This window comes from Phascolarctos cinereus, unplaced genomic scaffold (genome assembly GCF_003287225.1).
Source record: "Phascolarctos cinereus isolate Bilbo 61053 unplaced genomic scaffold, phaCin_HiC Scaffold_4;HRSCAF=312, whole genome shotgun sequence".
NCBI lineage: Eukaryota > Metazoa > Chordata > Mammalia > Diprotodontia > Phascolarctidae > Phascolarctos > Phascolarctos cinereus.
In genome coordinates this window covers 463,564,187-463,590,307 of record NW_027555847.1, presented here as the reverse complement: position 1 = coordinate 463,590,307, position 26,121 = coordinate 463,564,187, and the positions used below count along the sequence as shown (strand labels likewise).

The following is a 26,121-nucleotide window of genomic DNA, read 5'->3' as shown; positions in this document are numbered from 1 at the left end:
GAAACTTTATTATTGGATGAAATCTTAGTTGCATATATGAATACTTCCACATTTTACAAATCACTCATTTAACCTCTCCTGCTCTCATTCTCCTAATCTGTATATTGAGGTGATTGTACTAGAAGATTCAGCTAGAGTTGTCCAGCTCTAAAATTCTATTATTCTAAGAAACTTGAGTGCCAGAGAGGTCAAATGATTTTTCAAAGGTTGTATTACTTGTTAGTGAAAGACTCAGAAATATATGTTCCTATTATATTGGACTTCCCTGACAAAACTCTGCTTTGTTAGTTTATTTAAGTATGTTTAATACACAGATTCTTTCCTGACTCTTTGTATAGACTTTGTGGCCATAAGAGCTTAAGTCCTTCCATTTGCTAACTGTGAGATATATATATGTCTCAGCAATGACTAGAAAAAAATCATCAAGGAAGAGAAGCTGATTCTGCTATTATTTCTTACTTACCAGAAAAACAAGAGACAGCCTGTAATAAAATCCACGTCCTCACTGAGATTGGTATTTTGGGCCTACATTTGATAGACAAGCTATGACAACGTTCATGGCAGTACAGTTTGACAATCTGTTTAGAATTTGCAATTGTTGACTAATTCTGTAGTTCTTCTTTGTCCTCTTAAAACTCTGAATGTTACCATCACAACAGTGGAATATCCTTTGTTTATGCATTCTTTTCCTGCAATGGATATGAAACAAATATGATGAAATATTTAGGAAATATTTCTAGAGCAAATTCTAAATCTTACCACAGACATTTTCGCTGATGATGGTAGATGCAACAACTGAAAAATTATTAATTAAGCTCATTCAATTTGATTTATCACCTTTTGTAAAGCTTTTTCTACCTTAATTCCTGGAAGCTTTTATTTTATGATTAGCTTTGCATTTGAAGTCATTCTCTGAAATATGTGCATGTGTATATATATATGTGTATATATATATATATGTATATATGTATATATGTATACATATATATGTGTATATATATATATGTATATATGTATACACACACATATGGATATTATACATGTATATTTAGATTATGTATATAGACACATCTGTATCTATATACATATGTGTATGTGTGTATCTGCATGTATGTATATATGTATGTACATACTGAATTCTTGATCTATTGCTTCAGAAGCTACAAATATGAATAAGGGAATAATCCCTGATATCTAGAAGCTTATTGTTGGTAGAAGATTGACCTTTATTCAGGATCCTCAAAATAATTGGTTCATGGAAGAGGAGATTGTTTAGTCTGGTGCCCTCTTGCAGATGTAGAAACTTAAAGTTGAGAGAAATTAAATTACGTGTCTAAAGATTGCAAATGATTGAGCCAGGATTTGAGTCCAGGTTTCTCATTCCAAATCCAATAACCTTTTCATGACATTTTTTTCAATGTTTTTTAGTTGAGTTTAACAGAGGAGTTTTAACCTGAGGTTCATTAACATTAAAATATATTTTAATTTTATTTCAATGTAATTTATTTCTTTTGTAATCCTTGGCATTTTGTTTTATGCATTTAAAAGCATAATTCTGAGAAGAGGTCTATAGGTTTCACCAATATACCAAGAGGTCCTTGACACACACAAAAGAAGACCTAAAATCAGTAGGTGGAAGTTCAATCTAAGGGGAAAAAAACCCAAAACAACCCCCAACTTTTTATAGATCAAATAGTCTCAAAATGGCATCAATGGCTTTGTCAGTTAGTGAGTTCCTCATCTTTGAAGGTCTCATGAGATTTGGTGTAATTAACATGGTGTCATATGCAAAATGGAGCCTCTGTTTAGAGGCTTCTTTGGGTATCCTTCACAACAACAGCAAACAACTTTGCTATGTATGTCTCCCTGTTTTATGCCTGACTTGATATTTATAATCAGGGAGTCGTCAAACAAAGTTTTCTCTTGTTGCAGATAGGATGTATATCCTTCATAAAGTCCTTCTCTATGCCTCATCATGGTGTGAAGGTGAACATGGGTTCACAAAGGTTATGTTAGGTAAGCATAAGCGTTGGCATTTCTACCATGCGGAAATGGTTTCAAGCACAGTCCCCAAAGCAGGACATTCTAAGGACAATCCTTGCTAAAGAGGTCTCCTCAACAGTAGGCTGGCCATTTGGTGATGAATTCACTGGCAACTCATGGAAGAGAGAAAAATCATACCACTTAGCCCTTGATCACTTGTGGCCTGGAGGCTGGGTGAAATTCATTTCATTTAATTCAGTTTAATTCAGTAAACATTTTTTTTTAATGTTATGATTTACTGGTTACTGTGCTAGCTGCTAAGGGAAACATCAAAATAAATAAAGTGCAGGCTCTTCTCTCAAGAAGATTACTGCTTACCACATGTTGTTAAAGTTTTGTGTGTGTCATGGTCTGATGATGTCTATGAATTCCTTAGAATGATGTTTTAAATGCATAAAATATGTAGGATTGTGAAAGAAACTAATTACTGTATATTGAATTAAAGATGTAATTTTTTCCCATCTAAGTTCATGGATTCTGTCACAGTCCCTGTGTAGTTAAGAACCTGTGGTCTAGTAAAAGAATAATTCATGTTCACAGATAACTGTTAAATAACTTAGATATCATAAATGCATAAAATAAATCAAAATATAGTTCTAGAAAAGGTCTGAGGAAATAAAAAACATTTCTAACTGAGAAAATCTATGATAGCTTTGTGGGGGGGTGCATTTGAAGCATCTGAACTGGAAAAAATGGGAATGAGGGGAATGTTTACTAACATAGGATAGATATATCACCACAAAATCAAGGAGGCAGAAGAAGGTAGGGTTTATTTCTGAAACAGTGAGCAGTGCAATATTAGCAGAGCATGGAGGAAATGAAGGGAAATAGCATGACAAGTCTAGAAAACAAGGTTGGAACATAATTTTGAAGGATGCAGAGGAATGCCATGCTCTGGAGTTTGGTCTTTTTGTTTATTATTATTATTTTGAACAGTTCTGAATAGTGGAGTGGTGTGATTAGAACTGAATAAATATGATACATCTGGCAATCAAATAAAAGAGACTGAAGGTACAGAGACTAATTGGGGGAGAGAATTTTGCTGGGTGGTGAGGAGGGGGGGAATAGAGAAGATGGATTCTGTTCTTAGAAATATTGTTGATGTAGGACTGATAGGACCAGACAATTAAAGTAAAAATGTTGATGGCTCTTTATTTGGAGGAGTCAAATTGGTGGGGTAATAGACGAGCTGCTGCTACTGAGGTTTTTGGCATGGGTGGCAGGGAAAATAGTAATGTAATTAGCAAAAACAGGGAATTGAAGAGGCAGGACATATTTTGGTAGATATTATCATATTTTGCATATACAGGACCTTTTCCTCATTCTTTGATCTTCTTGGGGTTGTAAATAACTGGAAACCCAGAAGGTACCCATCAATTGTGGAGTGGCTGAACAAATTATGGCACATGAATTTTATGCTATTGTGTTGTAAGAAATGAAGAGACAGTTTCAGAGAGACCTGGGAAAACTTGTATGAACTAATGCTGAGCAAAATGAGCAGCAGAGTACTAATGTAATACAGTACCAGAAAATACCATACTATATCATACTGTACACTATGATATTCAATATTTATTAACATGTGACAGCTACTGTGATAAGTACTGGGGATGTAAATAAGAAAAAGAAAAGAGCACCTCTGCTTTAAAGGAGCTTACAATCTAAGAACACAACACACAAATGGAAACTAAAAAGCAAAGGGGTCAGGGTAAAGGGGTAAGGGAAGAAGGTACTCAAAACAGGGGCATGATGCTGGTGGAGATGACTCCAAAGAGTGCAGCTGATGGAAAATGCAGAGTTCACTAGGCTTCTGAGCCCTCTTTATATGGAGGCTTTGAGAAGAAATTTTTGCTCCACCATCTAGCCCTCCAGTGAAAGGGGCATAGGGAATTGACCAAAGTTGTGGTCTCCATGGTGATTAGTTTCCTAGTGGTGAGCTTTGGGGGTGTGGTCAGGGCATGATGGTGGTGGAGTCGAATCCAAAGAGTAATGGTGGGGCTGAGGGGGTGAGGAAGATGAAGAAGAATGCTGTATACTTTGTGACAGAGAGATAATGGACTAACATGCAGAATCAGAAATGTATTCTGAACATAGCCAATGTGAGAATTTGTTTTGTTTGACCATGCTTATATGACAGAGGGTTCCTTCCTTTTCCCCTCCTTCCTTCCTTCCCTTCCCTTCTTTCCTTTCTTCTCTTTTTGGGGGTGTGAAGAAAAACATGCACTATTCTCCAAATAGTAATTTAATAAATTCAAAAACTGAAAAGGAGGTGGGGTATAGCTAGGTGGCACAGTGGATAGAGCACTGGCCCTGGGTCAGGAGGACCTGAGTTCAAATGTGGCCTTAGACACATAACACTCACGAGTTGGGTGACATTGGGCAAGTCACTTAACCCCAACTGCCTCACCAAAATAGTAACAATAATAATAATAATAAACAAATTCAAAAACTGATTAAAAAAAAAGGAAAAGGTTAAAAATGTAAGCTGCTTGAGGATAAGGATATTTTTACTTTTCATCTTTTTATTTCCAAGTATGTAATATAATGCCTGTCATAAAACAGACTCTTAAAAACTATTTTTTGAGCAGCTAGGTGACAAAGTGGATAGAGTGCGAAGCCTAGAGTCAGGAAGAATCACCTTTCTGATTTCAAGTCTGGCCTCAGACACTTAGTAGCTGTGTGACCCTGGGCAAGCTATTTAACCTTGTTTGCCTCAGTTTACTCATCTGTCAAATGAGCTGTAGAAGGAAATGACAAACCACTCCGGCATCTTTGCCAAGAAAACCCCAAATGGGGTCATGAAGAGTCAGACATGACCGAAAACAACTGAACAACAACAACAATAAAAACTAATCTTTTAACTGATTTTTTTCTATAGAAAGATACTGTGCTCAATTTTGAACATATTGAGATCATGGACTCATGTTCATGTTTAAAACTTTTCGGGACTAGAACCGACATAACCAGATGCTAAGATGTTTAATGTAGAGTGCTTATCTTAGTACACAAAAGCTGACGTGCAGAAATTAAAATAGCATTTCCCCCTCTTGGATCAGCTTTTGCTAACGTGCTATGGAATGTTTATATTACTTTCTATCTTGTCACATGCAATATTCATTATGTTTTTATAGAGAAGTTCAGCTAATGGCACATCTGGTTTCATGGTTTGGCAGCTGGATCTGACATAAAAAACAAAAACAAAAACAGGAAGAAAATAAGAGCAGGGGTATGATATTGGCTGTTACTGAAATGGGTTCAACTTTTGTGGATGAACTCTTAATTTCTTTCTAATAGTTCAGTATTCATGCCAAGAAACAGTGCACTTTCTTGTTTGGCCTCTAACACAAAGAATTCAAATATCATTATAGCTGTAGGATACCAATATTTTGATTTGCAAAGGATCTTAAATGATTCTGGACCAACCTTCTCATTTTACAGATGAAGAAAAGGAGATTCAGAGAGGTCAAGTGACTTGCTCAGTTTCACAATAAATAGCAGGTTTGGGATTTAAATGCCTGCTTTCCAACTCCAGATCCCATACTGCTTCTGCTGCTCCATCTATCTCTGTTCAAGTCAGTGTCAAACCATTTATTAAGCACTTACTATGTGCCAAGTACTTGTGATATAAAATGAAAAACAAGATAGCTCTTGACCTCTAAAAGTGCCTTTCTCATGAGAGGAGACAAAATATTAGAAGTGTTCAGCTGAAGGGCAAATCAGAGGGCCTGGTGTTCATTGGGGTCAGAACTACTACAGGGCTGATGATATATTTGTGTGTGTGTATACATAAAATATAAACCATAGATCATGTCAAAGTCCCATTAGCTCAGAAATGTTATTATTCTAAAGGTAGACAGTATAAACTGAGGAAGGCCCAAAGGTTGTAAAGTAAATATTCTGGTTCTAACTGATGAAGAATGGTCATGTAAAAGCTACTTAGCTTCCTATTCTAATTTTCCTGTCAAATCAGGAATTGGGGCAGTGGAAATAAATTCACTAGAGCATAAATTGCTTTATAAAGCTACCACTGTGAAACAGAATGTCCAGTATTCATTGTTTTTTAAAAAGAAATTCCATTAAATATCTTAAGAGATTTCATTCAAAATACTGCTTGTTACAAGCATTGTTGTGATACGCATTTGTTGTTCATTCGTTTCAGTCATGTCCTGCTGTCTGTGACCGCATTTGGGGTTTTTCTTGGCAAAGATGCTGGAGTGGTTTGGCACTTCTTTCTCCAACTCATTTAGGCATATAGGGTTAAATGACTTGCCCAGAGTCACACAGCTAGTAAGTATCTGAGGTCGGATTTGAACTCAGATATTCTTGACTCCAGGCCTGGCACTCTATCCACTGCACCATCTAGCAGCCACTTTTGTAAGAAACTTATTTATAAATAAAAAGAAACTACATATTGTTGGAAAAGTCTGAGTGTAATAATCTTTAAAAAAATTATAGTAAATAAATTGGTCAGAAGAGAGAGTAAAACTTTTTATCAGTAGGGGCAGATTCACTTTCTTGTGACTTTTACATTCTTGTTACTTTTAATTTTATTGCCCTTCAGTCCATAGGATCAGTGAAGTTCTCTTTTGCAATAGCTACTGATAGTTGCTTTTCTTGTGGGACAGACAAAAAAGTAAAAAAAAAAAGACTTTATTTTTGTTTTGCTTGTTTTGTTTCCTATTTAGACGGATGAACAAGCCATGCTGGAAGACACCCTGGTTGCATTGTTTGATCTGGAAAAGGTTTCCTTTTATTTTAGACCAGCAGAACAGGAACCACTCGTAGCAAGTAAGTAATTACATTTTGGAGGATGTGTTATTTCCCATTCAAACAACAACATCATACATTTTCAGTAGTGATGCATTCCTTAAAGGGTTTAAAGAAATTTTCCCTGAATCTCTAAAATTGTATAGTGAAATCACTTAGAAAAATTATCAGGCTAAGACATATGGATTTAGGTAATTGAATTGCATCGGTAATCTTAAATCTTTTCATTCGTTAATTTAACCTCTGACTCTCTCAGAGGAAAGAAAGGTTGTTTTACTAGAACATTTAGCAAATAAATAGCAAGATAATTTCACCGAGTTTTACCTCTTCATATTCTACTTCTGAGAAAAGTATGTTAAACTACTGAGGTTCCTCATTTCTCACATATTTTTCTTGAAGTCATGTCTTTAAGCAACATTCTCAGGCCCATTTTTACATGAGAAAGATTGGAGGACTTGAAAGATTTCTTGCTAGCTTTATGTTTACAGTGTCTACAAAGGAATAGAACTCAGATTTTAATTCTGGATTTAGATTCTTACTATGAGTTTGTACTTTGCAATCTTATGTCACTGTGACATAATCATAAAGATTCATAGCTGAAATGTTTTAAATGAGTAATAGTTATGTGTCTTGTGAGAGATATGTAGGTGAAAAAGGAAGAACAGCGAATTAGGAATCAAGAAACCTAAGTTTGAATCCCAGCTCCGTCACTAATTCTTATAGAGAATGGGCAGGTTTCCCATCTCCTCAGGACCTCTGCTACCTCATGTATGAACCAAACAGGTTGGATTGGATCATGTCAAAGTCCCATTGCAGCTCAGAAATGTCATTATTCTATAGAGAGATAGTATAAACTGAGGAAGTCCCAAAGGTTGTAAAAATAAGTGTTCTAGTTCTAACTGATGAAGAACTGTCACTTATAGAAGCTACTTCATCTCTTTCTTCTATTATATGCCTGTCAAATCAGGAGTTGGGATGATGAGAGAGAAAAAAAGATCAGGGCAGATATAATGATAGCTAATTTTTATATAGTGCTTTAATGATCACAAATAACTCATTTGATCATCACAAATCTGAGATATAGATGTTAGTATTATCCCATTTTACAGATAAAGGAGCTGAGGCAAATAAAAGTTAAGTGACTTGCCCAGGGTCATATGACTAATATGTATCTGAAGGAAGATTTGAACTCTGGTCTTACGAACTCCAAGTTCAACACTTCCTCCACTATGCCACCTAGCCGGTAGTAAGATATGACAATTCTCATTCATTCTTAACTGCATTATTTCTTTTTCTTCAGAATTCTGATGCAGTGGATAGAGAACTGGGCTTGGAATCAGGCAGACAAGCTCTAAACCTGCCTCAGACATTTACTAGCTCTGTGACCCTGAGCAAGCCACTTTAAAGTGAGGATAATAATAGCACCTAGCTTACAGGGCTATATGTAAAACACTTTGCCAGCCCTATATTTAAGTTAAATAATAAGCATATTCATTAAAATTATTATTTTTTGGTGCAATGGGAATCACTTTTCATGGACTTTTTACTGCAGAAAAGAGGGAGTGTTATGACTTCTCTGTGAATCATTACTATTAAATGTTCACCATTTGAGTTTTTGATTTCCTTTTCGATAATTCAGTCCTAGGCTTATATTTTTCATGACTTAGTGTGATGATTTTCTGTGATTATCAGGCAAAACCTTAAAGGAATACTTGTTTAATATGGCACTGCAGGAATTGTTCAAGTAAAACCCTATGTTTCATAACGGGAGCTGCATCCCCAGTTTCTTGAACACTACTTGGAAAGTGAACCCCAAGGAATCATTCTAACTAAACTCTGGAAGAGACAGCTGCGCTGGGAAATTTTGAATCTGAACCACTGTGAATCTAAACCTCTTATTTAGTTGAGTGAGACATCTGGTGTGTAAGAGTGTAAGGAAGCTTCCTATTAGAGAATTTTATATACAGTAGAACAGTAAATCTGTTGTCTCTGCTAATGGGAATCTGATTTAATTCTCCTTCACTGAACAATAATGCAAGTATACACCATCTGAGCCATATGTAATTAAGAACTTTAACATGTTGGTTTCTAGAAGTTTTTGGCATTTTTTAAAAATTAAAAAAAAAAGACGGCCTGTAGAGCCTTATCAAAATAATGTAACATTAAATGTACTTTCAGATGTGCCTCTTACATATCAAGCAGAAGGGAGTCGTCAAGCTTTGAGAGTTTATTTCTACATTGATAATTATCACTTTGAACAGCTGCCTCAAAGATTGAAGAATGGAGGAGGATTTAAAGTCCATCCGGTTCTTTTTGCACAAGGTAGGTGTATCCTTTTCTTCTTTCAAATGTGCCAGTAATGTGTATCTTTAAGCGTTTTTATCAGTGATATTTAATGACACATTTATATTTTAGGCTTATATTTTTATTTTATGTTATTATTATTAGTAGGCATTTATATTTTAAGCCTTTTGCAAAATAGTGTTCCTTATTCTGAGTCCATTTAGTGAGAAGTAAAGAATTTGGGGCAGCTAGATGGCTCAGTGGTTAGAGTGTTGTGCCTGGAATCAGGAAGACTTGGGTTCAAATTAGACACTTACTAGCTGTGTGAAACTGGACGAGTCACTTAATCCTGTTTGCCTCAGTTTCCTCATCTGTAAAATGAGCCAGAGAAGGAAATGACAAAACCACTCCAATGTCTTTGCCAAGAAAACTCCAAATATGGTCACAAAAAGTCGAACACAACTGGAAAAATGACTGAGCAACAACAACGAAAGAATTTGGGGAGAATCAAGGAGAAAGCATTGCAAGTGGTTCAAAAGCTGTCAAAGCCATGAATGAGTGTCATTCCTTGTCCTTTAGTTAAAACTGGCTTTTATGTAGCACTTTAACGTTTGCCAAACATTGACACACTTTGTCTTGTCTGAGCCTTACAACATCCCTGTGAGGTGCTGTAAATGCTACAGTATATAATAACTATCATTATTCACATTTTAGATCTAGGTGGCACAGCTAAGAGTGTTGGACCTGGAGTAAGGAAGACCAGAGTTCAAATCTTGATTCAGATATTTACTAGCTTTATGACCCTGGGCCAGTCACTTAATCTCTGTCTGTCTTGGTTCTCCCCATTGTAAAACAGGGATTATAATAGCACTTAACCTGCCAAGGTTGTTGTTCTGAAGATCAAATGAAATATTTGTAAAGTACTTTGCAAACCTTAAAACAAGATACACATACTAGTTGTTATCTATTATTATTAAATAAAGAACCATAGACTTTGGGAGGTCCAGGCTCTGGCCCACACTCATATAATTAACAGTATCAGAGGCAGCATTTGAATGAGAGTCTTTCTGACGTCAAGTTCAGCATTTTCCTACTGTGTCACATTGAATCTAGTTCAGATGTATAGGAGATTAGGACTGTCTTTTTCATTTTCCTCAAATGACCTCCTTTCCACAAGAGAGTTGTTCAGAGGAAATGGTTTTAAAGTGAAGCAAGAGTTTTTAAGATTGTTGTTGTTTAGTCACGTCCAATTTTTTCTGACCCCATTTAAGGTTTTCTTGGCAAAGATACTGAAGTGGTTTGCCATTTCCTTTTCCTGTTCATTTCACAGATGAGGAAACTGAGGCAAACAGGGTTAAGTGGCTTGCCCATGGTCACATAGTTAGTAAGTGTCTGAGGCCAGATTTGAACCCAGGTCTTCCAGATTCCAGGCAAAATGCTCTATCCCAGGGGTGGAAAACCTGTGGCCTTGAGGCTACCTGTGGTCCTCTAGGTCCTCAAGTGTGGCCCTTTGACTGAACCCAAACTTATTTTGTTTTGTGAAGTTTGGATTCAGTCAAAGGGCCACACTTGAGGGCTAGAGGGCCACAGGTAGCCTCGAGACCACAGATTCCCCATCCCTGCTCTATCTACTGCATTGCCTAGCTAGAGCTATGAGAGGTGTAATAAAGTCTTTAGAAAGTTGTAGGATTTTCCTTTTCTACTTTAATGAAGTGTTTTCTAATGTAGTGGTGTCAAATTCAAATAGAAAAGTACGTTCTCCCCATGGGTTGCATGTTGATTTAGTTTTTACATGTCTTATTGTATTTTTATGTATTTAGTTAAGTATTTCCCAATTACATTTTAATCTGGTTAAGGCTGCACTCAGAGTGTTGTGGGTCACGTGCAGCCCATGGAACTCACGTTTGACACCTCTGGTCTAGAGGATGTATGTACCTTTGCTGTTGTTCAGTCATATCTGACTCTTTGTGACCCTATTTTGGAGTTTTCTTGGCAAGGATACTGGAGTACTTTGCCATTTAGACCGGAGCCAAACAGGGTTAAGTGACTTGCCCAGGGTCACATAGCTAGTAAGTGTCTGAGGCCAGTTTGAACTCAAGAAGAGGAGTCTTCTTGCCTCCAGGCCCAGCAGTCTATCCACTGCGCCACCTAGCTGTCTATAGAGTGTGTGTGTGTGTGTGTGTGTGTGTGTGTGTGTGTGTATGTGTGTGTGTATAAGTACGTGTATATACATACACATATATGTATATGTACACATACCTACATATATATATACATATACATACATACATACAATATATATAGTATATACACTTTGAGGTTTCTTCTAACTTATGATTTCTCCAGGAAAATCCAGACAGCAGTCACAGATTTGACTTAGTCCATTTCTCTCCTAATATTTTTGTATCACTAGTACCTAGTATACTACCTAGCATATTGTAGATGATTAATAAATGGCAGTTGAGTGATTAATTGCTATTTTAAAATGCTGTACGTTTCCAGTGATAGTCCCTTTCCTCAATATTATATACTTTTAAAAATAATTGTGGGATACCTATAAAGACCCTTTAGCAACAATTAGTTTTAGAAGAGTAGTAAAGATTGTCAAGAGAATAATAATGAGGATGATCATGATTGTGACAATAGTAACTGACTTGTATATAGCATTTAAGGTTTACAAAGACCTTTGTAAACTTTTTTCTTTTTTGATCTTCCTAAAAACTCTAAGTTGGATATAATGTCAGAACCATTTCTCCATTTTGCAGATGAGGAAATTGAGGCTTAGAGAGATTAACTGACCTGTCCAGGGTCACCCAGTTTGTATGAAACAGAGGCAGAATTTGACCCAGATCTTTTCTCACCAGATTCAGTCCCTTTCTCTTCTCTCTATCCCTCAACACAGCAAAGGAGATGAGCAAACTAGTTTTTAAATAAGCATGTAATGTTATGGAGAGAATTTGAGCTAAAAATTGTTTGTGTCATTGTAGAGGTTATTTAAGTAATAGTGCAGGGACTAGACTTGTGATTTCATTAGTAAAGCAAACCGAATTTTCCACCAATGTAAATTGTCCCTTTCCTGAAACTTAAAGTCTCAGAGTGTTGCCCAGAGCTCTGAGAAGTTGTGACTTGCCCAGGATCCCACAGGGAGCATGTCAGAAGTGTCTTCCTGCCTCTAAGTTTGCCTTTCTATCTCCACAATACTCTATTCCTTCTCTAAAAGTGATAGGTATCAGAAAAAGAAGGGCCTAGAAGAGAAAGTTTATAATAATGGAAACATCTTGCTATCTTTACCTTTGAAATGATTTCTTGACATCATAGATGGCACTGAGTCACTTTTCTCATCGACTATGTGTGGCGTTTCATTGAAAGCAGAATAATCTTACTCCACAGCCAGTTAAAAAAAAAAGGGAAGATAAAGATGTTTCCTTAATTTTATCATTTATAGATATTATAGATAGTACTGAATACATTATAACAGATATTTACTTAAGTATGATTCTATAAAACAACAATAATCACTCTCTGAAATTTTATCTAAGTAAATTAATTGAGACAAAATGAAAATAAAATTATAATAGCTCACTTTTATATGGTACTTTAGTTTTATTGGAACATTTCAGCAGCTGAGGTCCTATAGAGGTTAAAAAAAATGTGAAACAGTTGGTCTTCTTAATGATCTGGCAATAACAAAGGTTGTTTATTTAAATAAGAGTACAGATTGTTCTTCAGCATTCACAAAATGCACAAGAATCATTAGTTTTCCTTAGTATTCATTAGCTGGATCTAGACACAGGAAATTCAGATGGTAGTCTGAGTAGAGATTAGCATCTGGTAATTGAAAAAGGTAGAAAATGGAGAAAGATTTCTAATTGGAGACTGTTCCTAGGATACAAGTTTATATTAAGGGTTTTTAGTTTTAAATGTTAGTCCTGTGTTTCTTTCCTGGATCTCCAAAAAGAAATGGGAATGGATAAGGACAAAAAAGGCTTCCATAAATTCAGTTTCAACATCATCCCCGGAGATGTTCTGAAATATTAGGTATCTTTATTAAAGCAAAGAATACATAAAGTGGTATCTTCCTGTTCTTCTTTCCCTGCGTCAATTCTACAAGCATTTATTAAATACCTACTACATGTCAGACACTGTGCTACCACTCCTTGGTAACATTTAACAAACTTTGATGAAATCATAGGCAGCAACACAAGAGGGGACCTTCCCAATTGGATACTATCACTTAAAGATTCAAAATTTAGTTAGTATATGACATACAGTTACCAGAAAACAAGAAATGTCAAGAATCTAGGTGGCAGGACCAAGGAATAAGGCATATGCAATTACTAAGGATCAGAGAAAGCAATTGATCCAAAATTCAGGTTGGCAGTAGAAGGGAGGAAAGGTAGGGCAGAAATGCAATAAAGCCCATTTAAACTCTGAGGCATTCTCATCTCAACTCCTATTTCCACTCCCCCTGGCTACATCTCACCCTTAGGGGTAATTATATAAAGACATCGAGCCCCTACTTTGCTTATAATTATTCCCTTGCTTACCAGTCAAGACATCGCCTTTCTGATGTCATTGGTCTTCTTCAAGAATGAAGGACAAACAACAACAATTACACCCAATATTAGCAGTTGAAATTCATTTGGACAGCCAGCCTTAAGCAGCTTTTAGGAAGTGGGGTTTACTAAGGTAGAACTTCAAAACTAGTTGATATAAAACTTCCCCCTATCCAAAAGGGTTAAAAAAAATGACACACTCTCCCTCAAATACATAGAGTTCTAGAAAAAAAAAATGGCTCAAGCATAAGAAGTGCATAGAACAAACAGATTCCTCGTCCCAGCTCCTAATTGCTGCAAGTTCCTATCTCCCATTCATGGAGTACTTGAGAAGTTCCCTTAAGCATGGTGAATTTGCATCCATCTCTCCATCTGTCCTGGGCACCTCATGCAGGCGCTGCTGATCTCTCGTTCCCAATAAGATACAATAGTTCCCAGACTTTTCCAAGCAATTTCTAGAAATCCTGCCATTCCAACTAAAGAAATCCCATATCCAATTAAAACAGACCTCTTGTCTAGCATTTCATTTGAACAGATGTCTTTCAGAGACTTCCCATTTAAAAGTAAGGTCTTTTGATTAATTGAATGAGATGTGTTCTCATCCAGTTAAGGTATCAGACTAAAATGGAGTAGAGATCTTTTTAAAATTCTCTCCTCCTTACACAGGGACAGGAAAATTAAGTCAAGATTGCCAGCAGCAGACAGATTTTTAGCAGGTGAACCTGGTGCTGAAACAGGATTTCAGTTTATAGTCTTGCCTAGGCATGAACTAAATCAAACATTATAGATGATCATCAGGTGAGAGCAGTTAAATTATTATTGAAATTTTTTTTTTTTTAAAGGCAGAGCAAGGCAGTTGAAGTTAGATTTTAAGACTGTTGACTTTCCCTTTTAGGACTGTAGAACTGCAGTGTTAACTACCCATGCTTAGGTAGCAAAAGTGAAATATGTCTCATCTTGCAAAATTGTGTAATAGATTCTGGATTAGTCTTAGAACCAATTCAGATTAATTAGGAAGATGGAGATTTGTCTGTCATGATTGTAAAACAAAGCAACTAATTAAGACTCTATTGGCCTGGTGCTCGTGACTACACAGTGGCAAAAGAGGCATTGCAGTAGTCAACTTGGGGGAGACTTAGAAGAAACTAGTATATCTGATTTTCCATTATGTAAGTATTTAGTGTTATAGACAACTTGTAACTGGAAGTTTGAAGTTGGTTTGTTTGTTTTTTTAATTTTATTTGAGTCATAGATGAACTCAACTTTAAACTGTATTTTAAATTTTTATTGATTCATTTGAAATGCTACAGATTCTCTGATACTGAGTTAATAGTATTATTTTATCCCTTGAGCCTTCCTTATCTTTCCTGTTCCCTCTCTGAAGATTCTTCTATAGATTCTCTATTACTGAGAATTAATAATATTATTTTATCCCTTGAGCCTTTCTTGTTTTTCCAGTTCCCTCTGTGAAGATTCTTCTTCATAAGGTATCCCTTAAATTATTAAGTCCTGAAATCCTTTTTACCTTCTCTTCATATTTTATTTAATTCTTCAGTCTACCTAATTGCAGTTCATATGCATGAGCAGCAATAATACCTTCCTTCTTTTCATTTGTGTAGGGAGGTCTCTTTGTGCACTGATGCCGATTGGCAACCTGTGGTCTTCGAGAGTTGCCTGAAACCCTGAAGGATTAAGTTACTCGCTCATTTTGTCAGAGACAGGACTTGGACCTAGATCTTCCTAACTTTTTGTAATATGCTTTCCTGCTCTTATATCTATGGAAAAATAATTCTGGCCTGGGAGGTAGGGACCAGGCCCCATTTATACCACTTTTATTTTGCTGTGACTTCATGTAAATCATTGAATTGTGCTGTGTTTTAGAGGCCTTTTCTGCAAAAGGGTTGGTTTAACCTTTGAGGTGACTTCCATCTCAAAAAAAAAAACAAAAACCAAAACAAAACCTAAAAATTAAAAACACCTTGGTATCCTGAATCCCTTATATGGTGGCCCTTTATAAATAAGCCCAACTCTGAAAATTAAAAATTTTCCATATTTCCACAAAATACTAAAAGTAGAGTGCCCAGCACTTTCATTTTGGATCAAAGGATTTAAAGCAAGAACTGACTTCAGAAATCATCTAGTTCAACCTTCTACTTTTTTACATATTAGGAATCAAAGAATCTGATAGGAAAATTATCTGACTTGTTCACAGGTAGCAAGTAGAAGAGACAGGATTCAATCCCATGTCTCCAAAGCCATGTAAATTTTTGTTGAATGAATGTATAAACAAAGAAGTAGCGTGGAGCATAGAGTGGTATTAAATTCCTGATTCTGACATCACTGTGTCCTGATTTCTTCATAGAATTACTAGCCCATCTTGGTACTAAGTTTTTGCAACCTTCACAGATTCAAAATGTTTCCTAACCGTATCCTTTATATGTAGCATTATCATTAATGGGATCTCTTCCTGTGTCTACCATATGTGACAGCTGCTGTTTAAAAACTTATTATATCTTTATCTGTATCTGCTTGGGTGTTCTTCAGTCTGCCAACTTGAGATACCCGCCATCTGGGCAGCAGTGAATAGAACCTGTTATGGTAGAACTAGGTTAAAAGGCCTCCTATCTGAGACAAGATTTTGAGATCTTAAGGTCCTTTTGTTTATGTTGCGTTGACTTCTTACCTATTTTGACCCTTTAGTCTTTCCTGATGCATGACTCCTTAAATATTTATTGGTTTCTCATGGCTGGCCTAGTTCTGACCTACAGCTCTATCTGGATCTCTGGCTTTTTCTGCTGTATGCAGTTCATATCCTTGGCTTGCTTGTCATTCCAAGCTACGTCCTGGTTCTTTGGTTCTTATCTTACAACTTTGTCTCATTAATCAGCCACTATCCACAGTTCTTCAGTTGTCCGGGTAATAGGTGAGCAGTATGCTTCCATATGCTTTCTCATCATTTAAAAACTATCTGATGAAAAATGCTACCAAAGCTACTATCTTGCTAGGAAGAAAGGAATTCAGCCAGTCCATTAGCATTTATTAAGTCCCTACTATGTGCCAAGTACTATGTTAAGTGCTGAGGATATAAAGAAGGGCAAAAGATAGCCTCTGCCCTGAAGGAGTTCACAATCTAATGGGTGATAAAAACATGCAAATAACTGCGTACAGACAAAAGGCACTAGAATTAAGAGGGATTGGGAAAGGCTTCTTATAGAACACAGCATTTTCGCTCGGTCTTGAAGGCTCTTGCAATAGACTAGGAATGAAAAGATTAGAGCCTGCACCAGGATGGTGGCAGTATCAAAGAAAATGAGGAATATTCTAGAGATGTTGTAAAGATGAAATTATTAGGAAGGAAGGAAAGAAAAAAAGAAGAAAAGCATTTATTAAGCTCTTACTGTGAACAAAATACTGTGCTAAACATTGGCGGATACAAATAGAAAAACAAAGCAATTCCTGCTTTCAAGGAACTCATTCTAAAACACGATTTTAACATATACAAAGTTTCAGCTACTAGTCAGAAAAGACCAGTGCTTTTTTAGGGTACAGTGACAAAGCATGAGAACTAACATAGGTCTAAAGAATTGATTTAATCAGTTATGAACTTAAAAGATCATTTACATTTCATAAAATAAATTTGCACTTAAAGTACACCAAAGGTCATTTATGTTACATAAAATACATTTAGAGAGGATTGTGTACGGATGGATATGTTTAATAAGGTGCCTCTAGGTGGCGCAGTGGCTAGAGCTCTGGGCCTGAAATCAAGAAGACTCATCTTCCTGAATTCAGTTCTGGCCCCAGATACTTACTGGCTGTGGGACCCTGGGCAAGTCATTTAAGCCTGTTTGCTTCAGTTTCCTCTTCTGTAAAATGAGTTGGAGAAGGAAATGGCAAATCACTCCAGTATCTTTGCCAAAAAAAAACCACAAAGGGTCACAAAGAGTAAAACATGACTGAAAATTACTGAGCAACAGCAATATGTTTAATAAAGATTATATATTATACAGGACGTTCCACAGTTCTTAGTGAAGTTTTAAGCTTTAATAGCTTAAATATAAAGCTTTACTAGCTTAAAACTTCACTGAGACCTTTGGGACACTACACATGTGCACCCCCCCCATATATTCACATATTATCCATGTATATATGCACATTTTACATGCATGTAATTGCTAAATGCATATATATATGTGTGTGTGTCATATATGTGACATGCATAGATATTTTTAGCAACTACTTCAATTACCTGTGTATTTGAGTTTGATGATTTGGATTTACTTCTTACCTAAACTTGTTTGTAGGATCTTAGATTTAAAGGTGGAATGGATACTGGAAGCAATCTATTCCACTCATCACCTCATTTTTCAAGTGAGGATGCTCAGATTTGGACAGGTTAAGTGACTTGCCCCCAGTTGTAAAGTAACCCTGAGGTAAACCCACTCTGAGGGAGTATCATAGAATTGATGATTCAACAAAGGAGACTGAGAGAGAGCCCTCAGGAAGATAGAAATTAAACCAAGATAAGTTAGTGTTACAAAAACCCAAAATACAATGTCTCTAGAAGGAAGATATCACTAGTAGATCAGTTACCTGGCTTGTTTTATGTTCGGGTCTTAGGTTAGTATTTTAGAATAGCACACTTTAACAAGAAAGTTTTAAATAAGGGAGAGACCTAGAATTCTCAATTTTTGTGTGATCATGAAATAGTAAGTGGGATAATCATTGAGTAGTTAAAAGGTAATACTAAATTTTATTTTAAGGATTCATGAACTGTTCATATGCATAATTTGGACTCCCTGAAGATATTTTCTCTCATGCCTTTAATTTATCTTCCGCTGTGTAGAGTTGGAAAGATTTTTAAGCTATTACCCTATGAAAAAAAAGAGTAACAATATGTTTTCTTAAAAACAACAACAACAAAAAACCACAACACATTTCTTCCTTCACACAGCCCTCGAGAGCATGGAAGGATATTATTACCGAGACAGTGTTTCAGTGGAAGAATTTCAAGCCCAGATTAATGCTGCTTCATTGGAAAAAGTTAAACAGTATAACCAGAAGCTTAGGTGAGTATTAGTCCATTTATTATAAATTATTATATTTGATCCACAAAAGGATTGTAGGATTTAGAGCTAAGAAATCATCTGTTATATGTCTAGCTGGTGAAGAAATCATTCATTGTAGATAGTTTTGTGAAGTCATACAATCATTGGAACAAAAACCTATATATTTTTTTTAAAAGTTCATAGTAATTTGCACTTAAAAGATTACTAACTCTGTAACAGACTTAATGGTATACATAGAGCAAAATTATGTTTCAATACATAATATATAAATGTTTGTGATGTAGGTAGTTTAAGTGTTAGGTACTATATTTTTCAGCTTATATGAAATTAAATATGATTGTATATTGCTTAAGATTTCTAAAATATGATAAGTGAACACATATGTCAGGAACCAGATTTGATAACCAATGTGAAAGGATTTTCATCCTCTACAGTAGAGCTTTTCCCCATCTGAGAGAAAGGAGATTTTCTCAGGAGGTTATGTTGAACAAGCAACAACATCTGAGCAGACTCAGCTCATCATCTGTAACAGACTGTCAAACTCCCAGCCCATAGGCCTTTGTGGCTTACAAAAATTCCCAAGTACTGGGACCAGATTATAATGTAATTGGGAAATCAAATCAATCAATCGATCAAAATATAGTGCAACATAGATCATTTTAACTTGTAATTTTCGAAATCAATATGTAGCCTACAGGGATCTGTTTCTAATTGAATTTGACATCAGTACTCTATGTTTCAGGACATCCAGGAAGTGCACCATCTTGGCCATAGGCACACAAAGTTTACCTAGGAGGATGCAACTGAGACACTTCTTTCTTGGTTGCTTTCCCCAGATGGGTGGCATGTCAGGAGGAATGTCACTGATAGATACCTAATAATAATGATGATAATGATAATGATGATAGCTAGGATGTATATAGCACTTTAAGGCATGCAAAATACAAACTTTTTTTAAATTTGATCTTCACAGCAACCTTGGGAGGGATGGGCTGTTATTATCCCCAATTTAAAGATAAGAAAACTGAGGCAGACAGAGGTTTAAGTGACTTGCCAAGGGTCACACAGCTAGGGTCTGAAGCAAGAATTGTACTCAAGTCTTTCAGAACTCTATCCTGTTGTCTTCCCTATAAGAATATAATTTCTTTGAGGTCAGCAACTGTTTTTAAAAATTGTATTTATTTTATTCTGAGCTTAAGAAATAAAAAAAAAACATTTCCAAAACATGGGAAGGGGGGGGAGTTCAAGGAAGTGAGGGAAGGAAGAAAAAAGAGAGTTACGTGATAACTTTAATATATTGAAAAGGAATAGCAGCAACTGTTTTTGTCTTATTCTCTCTCCACCCTCCCCCAACTTAACACAGGGCTTGGCCCATAGCAAGTGCTGAATAAATGTTTTTGACCATTGACTGCATTGTTTGTACGATTAGACAAACATGGTGACTTGACTGCTTGAATTCTTAATCTATTAAATGAGACAAGAGCAGAACCGTTTTGAACCAAGAACAGTACATTTATTTGTTCATTTGTCTTTGTCATCAGTTGCTCCACTTAGGAGTCAGATGATGTAGTTGAAGACTTGGAGTCAAAAGATTTTCATTCAAATTCTGGTTTTCCATTGATTAGCCATGTGATCTCAATGAAATCACTCTCTTTTAATTATATAGCTTCCTCATATGAAAAATGGACACAGCCATGTTTGCATTCTATGTTGCATGATTTTCATTAGGGCATCAATTTGTGAACTTATTATTATATTAAAGTACTACATGTGAGTGAATAATCAACAACACTACTAGCATCATTATTGCACCAATCATTTTATATATTATTATTTTTTTCAAGTAATCTTAATGGATGCTGTTTTTTTAATAGGAAATGAATTTTAAAAATCATGTGATAGTGATACACAGCACTTATTCCAGAAGCAGGAAATAATAGTAATGTGAAATAGGAAGATTAAAGTCTTTATTATTCTCCATATAAAAGTCTAGTTTTAGATGCCTGTGGCTTCCTCCTACCTCATTCCTGCTGTGATTTTCTCTATTACTGTGCAGGAGGAGAGAATTCCTTCAGGCAACTAATTATCTAGTCACAATTGCCTTTCTTGACCTGGTTTAATCTTTTTTCAAACTCTTTGGAACTTAGTGGGGAGAAAGTACCCTCTCATAGCCTCACACTGCCCCATGTAGAATTCGTGCCTGCCTAATCAGTTGCCAAATCTTGTCTTTTTTTTTTTGGTCCACAGTATTTCATGCACTGGTCCCTTTCTCGCTACTCATATAGCCACCCTCAGGTCCTTATTGCATATCACACAAACTGTTGCAGGAAACTCTTATTTGGTCTCTTTACATCAAAGCTTCATTATTTTAATCCATCTTCCACATGGCAGTCACAGCGATTTTCCTAAAGTACAGATCTGATTGGGGCAGCTGGGTGGCACAGTGGATAGAGCATAGGCCCTGGAGTCAGGAAGATGAGTCTTCCTGAGTTCAAATCTGGGCTGAGACACTGTGACCGTAGGCAAGTCACTTAACCCTGTTTGCCTCAGTTTCTTCATTGCTGGTGAAGGAAATTGCAAACTTCTCCAGGATCTTTGCCAGGAGCACCCCAAAAGGGGTCATGAAAAGTCAGACATTTTTTTTAATAAACTTGTTTTTCAGAACTTTTCCAATTTTCTACTGTTGGTTGTTTTCCTTGCTTTTTTTTTCTTTTGGAGGCAATGTGGGTTAAGCGACTTGCCCGGGGTCACAAACTAGCTAGTAAGTATCTGAGGTCAGATTTGAACTCAGGTCCTCCTGACTCCAGGACTGATGCTCTATCCTGTGCCACCTATCTGCCTCAAAAGTCAGACATTATTAAAACGATTGAACAACAACGACAACGACAACAAAGCAGGGTGGACATCTTTTATTCTCTGCATCTTTTTGTTGATCATGTAACTTAAAAAGATGTGGTCTGTTGTAAATTGTGGTTTTGTAAAAGTCTAGTAGTCGGTCCCTCTCTCCTATTTTCCTCAAGGATACCCAATACTCGTATAAATCATTCCTCATAAAGATTTTTTTAGAGATAGGAAAGTGGTGATATGGGTCAGTGTTTTTTGATATACTCTAAATTGCCAAAAATTATATAATCCTTGATTTTCTCCCCAGTCATTTGGTATATTCCTCTGAAAACTGTGTCACCCTCAACACTGACCTCTGTGTATATTTGACCTGGTCCAACTATTCTTCTTGTCTTCCTTTCCTTTAGTGACATTTTCTTTTCCTTGAACAACATGTTGGGAAGTTAGATGCTAATATGCAAATGAGGTTGTTGACATATATTCTGTTTTCTTTTGTTTGTTATACTCCTTATGAGTTCAACTTTAAATACTCTGGGAATGATTTGACTTACTGAGTCTCACAACAGACTTTTGGCAACTAATTTCTCCCTCCCCCTTTCCTGTTTGTTTTTTGTTTTTTGAGTTGATATTGCTGATAATCTTCTACTATCTTCTTCTGTAACATTATTAAAACGAGTTCACATTCTAAATCGGATGTACCCTTGACTTCTGTGTCTCTCCAGTTATCAAGGAGATTAACTGTTTGTTGGCCAAAGTGACTTCTAGGCCCTTTTAGCCTCTGGGTTTTGGTAATCGCTTTACATTGGTCAAAATAGTGTTGAATGTGGTAATAGTCTATCAATGTCCTTTCCCATTTTGTTGTCAGTAGCCAATTAGATTAGGTCATTTTGTTCCATCCTAATTGTATGCCATGCCTTCTCATATTTGTCTTTCCTTCTAATTTAATCTAGATTTTGATAATTTCTGCAATATTTAACTCATTACACACAGACAGTCACTTCTTAAATGACACTGGTATCAGTAAACAGTGACTTTTGGTTTGTTAAGATAATGTCAATGCCGTTTTTTAATATTGTTGTTTGTTGTTTACCATGTTCAGCATCTTACAATTCTATTCTTTAAGAAGTATTTGTGATATATAGATGTGAGACTTCCATGTAGTCTACAAAGCTGTTTGTCCTCTTTTGTTTCTTCATCCTGAGATATTTTCTGATATATGTTTCTGGCATCTTTTATGTCTGTTCTTGTATTTAAGGCACCAAGTATTAAAATATATAAGTTGCTTTAATTGGCAAGGTCTTCTTGAGTACCAGAGTATTTCTCTAAATCCCCATCCTCTGCAACCAAACTGAATTTATTTTCATGATATTTTTCCTCTCATGCACATGACTGCTGCAAAGGGAAATGACTAAACCTCCCATGAAATACTGTGTGTTTGGGATTTTGGTCACATTACGAAACCAACTTTGCCAACTTCTTTTCCTCCTATCCAGGAAGAATCTGTGAACCATCCTCTCATTTAGCTTTAGTTTCCTTATATCTTCTGGGTTTATTTAGAGAAAGAATGACAATATTGCTAAAATTCAGTTACACCAATAGCATGTCAACTCTGCAGTCATTGGAGAAGGATCTCACAGTTAAATTCATTTTTTATGGTTGATTTAACAACTGCTTTTCTTGGCACCCTCTTCCCCCTTTACTGTCACTGTACTATTTTCACTAGAGAAGCAGAAGGGTTCTACCTAGCAGTCAGGGCCATTTTGTATTTCTGTTTTTGGTCATTGTTGTTTGTTTGCTTTAGGGGTCACCATGATAAATAACTCTGCACTTAGCTAGACTAATTCTTAGACAGTAGACTCAGTCTGGCTCAGAGGCCATACTCCATAAACTTTTCTGGCTTGCTTGATTCCCTTTGAGCTTGTCATATGCTTTAAGAACCCACGGTCACCTCTACACCCTTTGCTGGGGCATCAGTATGTGATCAGTTATGTCCTTTAGTTCCTTTGACTTTGTGATCACTAGCTCTTAATTTCACTGTCAAAGCTACACTTGGCATCATGAGTTATGGGTCCCTGGGTGATCTCTTTCTGCCTTTAGCCTTGTAAATATCTTTCCTGGGATGAAGGCATATATTTTCCTTTTAATGGTGTACCCACAGGTCACTCTGACCTGCACAGTAAAAAGTCTTCTTGTTGTTGAATGTTTCCTTCATTTTGTAATATAAATTTGAAACGGTACGAGAACTTCTTTTGTTCCAAAGCATGGGGTTCTGCTTACTCTTTGTTAATTTCTTGGATGCAATCCTTTCCTCACTGGAGGGAGGTCCTGTTTCTCAGGGCTTAGATTAAATGTTGTTTTCTCATGAAAAAGCAAAACAAAACAACTCTCCATCCCCCCTCCCCAATATATACCAAGCTCAAACAGTTAGGGAGCCACTTGTCACCTTGAAGGCCATCTATTTGCAGACTCTAGAACTTCAGGGATAGGCTACTGTACTCCAGCATGAATTGAACACGCAGATTAAGAAATACTTTTGCTTAGGAGGTTTCTAGGCCTACAGGAAGCGTGGAATTATTTTTGGTAATGTTGCTTAGTCATTTTCACTTGTGTCGCACTGTGTGACCCCATTGGGGGTTTTCTTGGCAAGATACTGGACTGCTTTGCCGTTTCCTTCTCCAGATCATTTTACAGATGAGGAAACTGAGGCAAACAGAATTAAGTGACTTGCCTGGGGTCACATAGCTAGTAAGTGTCTGAGGCTAGATTTGAACTCAGGAAGATGAGTCTTGCTGACTCAAGGGCTGGTGCTCTATCCACTGTGCCACCTAGCTACCCCATCTCTTGTAATAGATTGGAGTCTTTAGCCCTGACCACTAGCTTAACACACAATCCTCCAATGTTCTTTGACAGTGAGGACAGGACTTCCGTGTATTCTGTTACAATATAGACTCTTTATTTACTTTTTTTACTTCAGGCCCCTCATTGCCTGGCCAAGGTGGCTATCACTTCTGGTTTGAACCATTCATTACTATCACAACAAAGACATCTTTCCATAGCATTTTTACATATGGAGACCCAGAGGGTACAAAGTGGGCCCTTGGATGTATATCATTTCACTGACTGTCAAGATGACCTGGGCCATTTTGTTGCTGCTGTTGAAGTTAAATTACAGTAAGGCCTAAAGCATTCCCTTTTATAGAACTACGGTTTTCATTATTGGGTTTTTCCTGTATTCACTCTATGCACCTTAGGTATCACTGCAATGAGAATGAAATGCCTTTAGAGGCTTGCCAGATTGATTGGCAATACACTCTACAGGCAGCCAGTGTAACATAGGAGAACTGCTGCTCTTGATTTCTCTAGGAGTCCTTCAGTACAAGGTCTTGTGTGGCCTCAGAATTATGTGAAAAATCATTTTCTTATTATTCAAATAGCACATCTTGTGTGACCCGCTTCTATGGAATACTTTTCTTGCTATGGAGCTAGCCGGTTTCCCTTTTGACTTTGTTGTGACCAGCCCCAGCATTACTACGTTTTTATTTACCCCTGCTAATCCTGAGTGAAAAAGAATATGTGTCCTAGGAAGTTTCATTTTTATGAATGTGATAGGATTATTACCAATAACTAGTAGACTGCAGAACTGTAATAAATAGGAAAGAACATGAGACTAGAATGCAACATAAAGGACTCAGAGTTGATTGAGGAGTATCACCAATTATATCAAAAAGCAATAGCCTCAACTTCCAGGGAGGAATCCTAGAGTAAGGAAAGGGATTGTGTTTCTTCCAGATTGCTACTAAAACAGTGGAGTAAGGTGAGGGAGGTTGGGGGTTGGGAGATGAGACATGGGACAAAGTTTGCCACCACTCTGAAAGGTTAGGTACTCTTAGCAGGAGACTTAACTTGTCATGATCCACCCATCCTAATAACTAAAGAACATAAAAAATGGAACATTTCTTAGTCTGAGGCATCAGATTGTGATACTAAAAACATGGATATACATCACCATGTTTATTGCTGCTGATGACATCAAAGCTTCAAAGAAGATAGGCTGGCTAATCCATCACTTAATAGAGACCTTTAAAATCTATTACTTTGCCATTGGCTTCCACAGAGACTGAAGCAGATCACATGATTCTGGTTTTGCATATATCATCCAAAAGGGTGGATGATTGAAAGGAAATTCATCACTACCACTGGAGAAAGAGAATGCAAAGTACATGAGCTACTCAGGGTTATGTCTGCAAAGGACAAAATTATTTTGTTTTTTGTTGTTTTAAATTAATATGGGTACAAAGTGGACTACATATCTATCATGGGAAGGATAGGCTAGCTAAGTTCAGAGAAGTATACAACTTGAAAATTAGTCACTAATTGTATTTCTTTGGCCAGTGCAACTCTTGAAGATTATCTATTAAGGCTATGTTAAATCTACTTGCTGTGTGACCCTGGGCAAGTCATTTAATCTCTGTTTGCCTCGGTTTTCTCATTGGTAGAACGGGGATAATAATAGCACCTATCTCCCAGGATTGTTGTGAGGATTAAATGAGATTAAAATT

General features: G+C 36.5%; 1 protein-coding gene across 1 annotated transcript in view; it reads left to right on the top strand.

The window, feature by feature from the left end:
• The window catches only part of PREX2 (phosphatidylinositol-3,4,5-trisphosphate dependent Rac exchange factor 2), a 382,998-nt gene that overhangs the window by 264,008 nt on the left and 92,869 nt on the right, over positions 1 to 26,121 (top strand). The window contains exons 33-35 of the mRNA XM_021002117.2: positions 6,729 to 6,831; positions 8,989 to 9,132; positions 18,604 to 18,718. Of these exons, the coding sequence (XP_020857776.1) occupies positions 6,729 to 6,831; positions 8,989 to 9,132; positions 18,604 to 18,718 (362 nt within the window). The remainder of the gene's footprint in view (positions 1 to 6,728; positions 6,832 to 8,988; positions 9,133 to 18,603; positions 18,719 to 26,121) is intronic.